This window comes from Tasmannia lanceolata, unplaced genomic scaffold, assembly GCF_043159265.1.
Source record: "Tasmannia lanceolata isolate RefF3 unplaced genomic scaffold, GAP_Taslan_0.1 ptg000004l, whole genome shotgun sequence".
NCBI lineage: Eukaryota > Viridiplantae > Streptophyta > Magnoliopsida > Canellales > Winteraceae > Tasmannia > Tasmannia lanceolata.
The window spans coordinates 7676482-7680544 of NW_027518681.1; the positions used below are offsets into that span (position 1 = coordinate 7676482).

The following is a 4063-nucleotide window of genomic DNA, read 5'->3' on the forward strand; positions in this document are numbered from 1 at the left end:
ACCTCCTCCCAATATCTTGTAGGGACCCAATGGCAGATTTCTCCATAATAGTCTCCATAAACTAATCAAATAATGGCATCTTGATAAGCTTTCCAAAGGAAACAGTCATTCCCTGTCCAAAATCAAGGCGTATCCCATGACCATTTCACATGTCATATCTTCAACCCATCCAAACATAAAACATTCATCTATTCCTATTGCTACGCCACATAAAACTGACATCATCTCATTTACCACAATATTTTATTTTTATTTAATTAAGCAACAACATAGCTACTACCATTACATCTCAGTAGAGTTTAATTTAAAAGACCCACAAAAAAGAAGACAGAAAAAAAAGGCCTCAGAAATGAATCAAAAGGCCTTAAAACGATTACAACAAACTTCTGAAACAAGGCCTGTTTTATCTCAAAATGAAGGAAGAAAAGACCCTTTTGTTAACTCCATCAAGCACTTTCCAGCAAGGAAGAGAGAATGAAAGGGGTTTCCCAAAGTCAACACCCTAAAAAAAGCCGTAAAGAGCCACCAGTTTTTTTTTTCAGGGAGATTAAAAGAAAACATGATCAGTCAGTCAACCATGCAAAAAAGAAAGAGAAGAAAAAAAAAACCCTGAACAAAACAAATCTGGCAGGAGCTATAATGGCGGTCTCAAAGGATAGAGATTATTCAGGCCTTGTTTCATCAGAAAGAAAAAAGAAGAAGATAATATAGAACTGAAACAGACAGAACCCACCATTATTCTAGTCTTTGGAAACTTCCTAAGAAGCCATAAAAGAAAAGCTAATGAAGAGGCATTCTCCACCACCTTTTCTTCTATACAAGACTTGGGTATTTTGATTCTCACATGAACTTGCTGAAAGCCGATCGAAGATTCCTCACAAGATCCTTCACAGTCAAGGAGTACTCTTCCTCCATCTGATGAAGAAAGGGAAAAAAAGGTTTTTGTTAGCTGTATATTAAACAGTTATATGTATTATTATTATTGATAATTTGATTTGAGAAAGGATTAGAATGAGAATCAAAGATGGGCTTAATTAAATTCCTTAATCACTAGTTGAGGGTGCGGAGAGATGAACCATAGTCTCCATATATGCTGCAATTTCCTTCTAGAGAAGAATGAAGGTGGTCATAGTAATTTAAGACTAAAACCCACTTTACTACAAATATAACAATAAACATGTGTGAAAATTTTAAGTGAAAGACAATAGGTGGGTGTACAATTTTTTTAAAATCATTGTTCAAAAGATTAACAAGGTTTCACTTTTATTCGCAATCCACTTTTCATTTAAAGGATTAAAAATGTTAAAATTAATCTTCATCTGAGAAGCTAAGTGTTACACTCATTCTTTAATTTCCAAACTTAGAAATATATTGATCATTTTACCTTAAAAACTTAAAATTAAAATTAATTACCTGAGCAATCACGGTTATATCGAGAGCGGAATTCGTGAAAGGCATGACACTAGTATTGACAACGGAGAGATGCAGCTTCTCTATTTCTTCAAGAGCTTTCACCAGAGTTCCTTTGCGTTTCTCGCAGTGAATTCTTATGAGAATGTTCTTCTCAGAAACTCTAGCTTCAATTTCGGGGAGCGGCTCATCGGAGTAGCCATCAAAGTTCTCGTCGGAGGAAGAGGTGTCATCGTCTGCAGAGAGCTGAGATTTCTTTATAAAGACCACAGATTCCACTGTTTTCTTTACAGTCTGATCCTCCAATGTTTTCATTCTCTCTTGCAGTTGTTTCACATACTTGATAGCATCTCCAAGTACTGAAGCCTTGTCCATCTGCCACAAGTATAAACAAAAATCCAGGCAAAATTATTGTGTGTGAAATGTTGTATTCAACCAAGACTTGAAAAATATATAATCTTAATTATGACCGTTTTGGATACTTCTAAAATTATTTGCATATAATCTTCTAGCTATGCAAATGGTTTTTGGCTTCTGTGGAGGCCTTAATGTTCCATTTGCAAATAAGCTTAAATTAAAACAATCTTATTTGGAAGAGGAACTATTTTTGGCAGAATCCAAAGAGGTCCACAATTGAACTTTATTTTTCGAACATATTTTTGCCAATTGAACTTATTTTTTCTGTATTTTGGTTGGCATTTTCATATCGAAAAACATTAGGGATGTAATTAATTCATGAATTTAAGCCACACCCAGAAGATAAATCCATGTGACAAGGCAATATAGACTAGAAAGATACCTTCTTTAGGCCGGGGACGATTGCAGATAGAGCGATGAATCGCTGGCTGAGCTTCTCTCGCCGCTTCCTCTCCGCAATTATGTGATCTTGAGTATGAGAAGGTGGCTTAGAAGTAACCATACTAACCCTTTTCGAGCCCGGTCCACCTTTCGACACATAGCTTTGGTTCAAGAAGGAGCCTTGACCAATCAAAATCTCTGAAACAGCCGAGGTTCGTGGGGACACTGTTTCGTCCTTGGGCTTCACTGCTCCACCGGCGAGATTTCCATAGAAATTTTGCTGATTGGTGGGAGAATTTTGATTGCAGAAGGAAAGAAGATTGGGGGGAGAAGCATCAGGGGTTGAGACATGATCAGTAGTACGCGAATTCCAGCTGTTGTTTCTCAACTGCTTTGTGGGTCTTTCTATGCCTGTTTGAGAAGCTTCAATGGATGAACAACTGAAGGTATTATTGTTTCTTTGGGTGAAAGGTGGGTAAGAAGAGTAGCTTTCGGAGGAGAAAGAGTGCTGGAATTCTTCCCCAAGTGCTGATGCTATTTGTTGTGACGTGAATTGATCAAGAGAATTCATCTCACATTGATGGATGAATGTAGGATCTTCCATTCCCTGTTGATTGCACCATAACCCAATTGAGTTTTGCTTGAGAGATCATAAACACATGCATAGGGATAAAAAGATATATCAAAATTTCTTCAATGGAAGGAAACTGATATTGATCATTTCAAGAAAAGACAAACAAAAGGGAGGAAATATCATTTCCCTTCATGGGAATAGAGAAAAACACATGCTTTCTGTCCTTGAAAATCGGTGGTATTGTTGCAAGTCCACAGCAAAACGGTCTCTTACATTGATGTGCATATGAGTCTCAGATCTTTCTATCTCTATCTCTCTCTCTCTCTCTCTCTCTCTCTCTCAAACACCAAAAGATCTCTATAAAAAAAAAATAAAGAAGTTAATAAATGGGTGCAATTGTACCAGTTCGGACAGCCATCTCACTGATGAGAGCTCCATTAATGAAAGTATTTCCTTGCCTCGTTCAGATCCTTCAAAACTGGTACAAGAATTTAAAAAGACCTCAAGTCAGTGAAAAAAATTTCTTGGGTAGATTTATGATGAAGTAACATAATGAAATGAGTGCAGGTTTGAAGGTTTTTGGGCCTACACAAGAGGAATTTAAGAAATCATGGACTAATGACTAGATCTAGAAAAAGGGAGAAAAGGAAAGTTCAGGCCATAATCAAATGGAATTTGCAAAGAAACTTAAAGATTTATTGTAGAAATTTAAAGACCCATCAGTCTGAATAACAAAGGGATGTAATCATAAAAACCCAAAGCTTTTCTTGATCAAGAGAAAAAAAGAAAACTAACATTACATGTTACAGAAGTACCAAATTCCCATATCCAAAACTCAAAAAAAGAAAAAAAAAGAAAAAGAGAAGACACTCAAAAACAAAAACCCATTTCAAATCTCTGACCACATAATAGTTTCAAGCCCCTAAGGTACCCAAGATCTTACAGAAGCAAGAAGAAGAATAAGAGCAAAAAGCTAAGCTCTCACCTCAATGGGAACTCTTTAAGTTCCTTTTTCCTGAAGCACACAAAGTCACAAACAGCTGAGCTCGATCTCCCTTTTTATAATCAACGACATGGGCACTGTCTCCCACGTGTGAACTTTACAATCGTGTGAACAGTCGCTTCCCTTTCACTGTTCAAATGTAGGCGTGGAATTTCCTCTCTCCCTCTCTCTTTCTCTAGGGATATAATTTCTTTGAAAAAAACACAACCCCTCTGTTGCTTCCAGTCCTTTCTCTTACACGTGTTGCTAGTGTCAGACGCCATGAATGTAACTCTTTA

General features: G+C 36.8%; 1 protein-coding gene across 1 annotated transcript; it reads right to left on the bottom strand.

The window, feature by feature from the left end:
- Positions 1–229: 229 nt before the first annotated feature.
- On the bottom strand, positions 230–3846 carry LOC143876191 (transcription factor bHLH25-like). The gene is made up of 5 exons (XM_077377884.1): positions 3768–3846; positions 3185–3260; positions 2210–2815; positions 1414–1785; positions 230–915 (listed from the first exon to the last, which is right to left on the bottom strand). Exons 2-5 carry the CDS (start codon positions 3218–3220, stop codon positions 841–843), a joined length of 1089 nt encoding a protein of 362 aa, XP_077233999.1. The 5' UTR covers positions 3221–3260; positions 3768–3846; the 3' UTR covers positions 230–840.
- Positions 3847–4063: the final 217 nt, after the last annotated feature.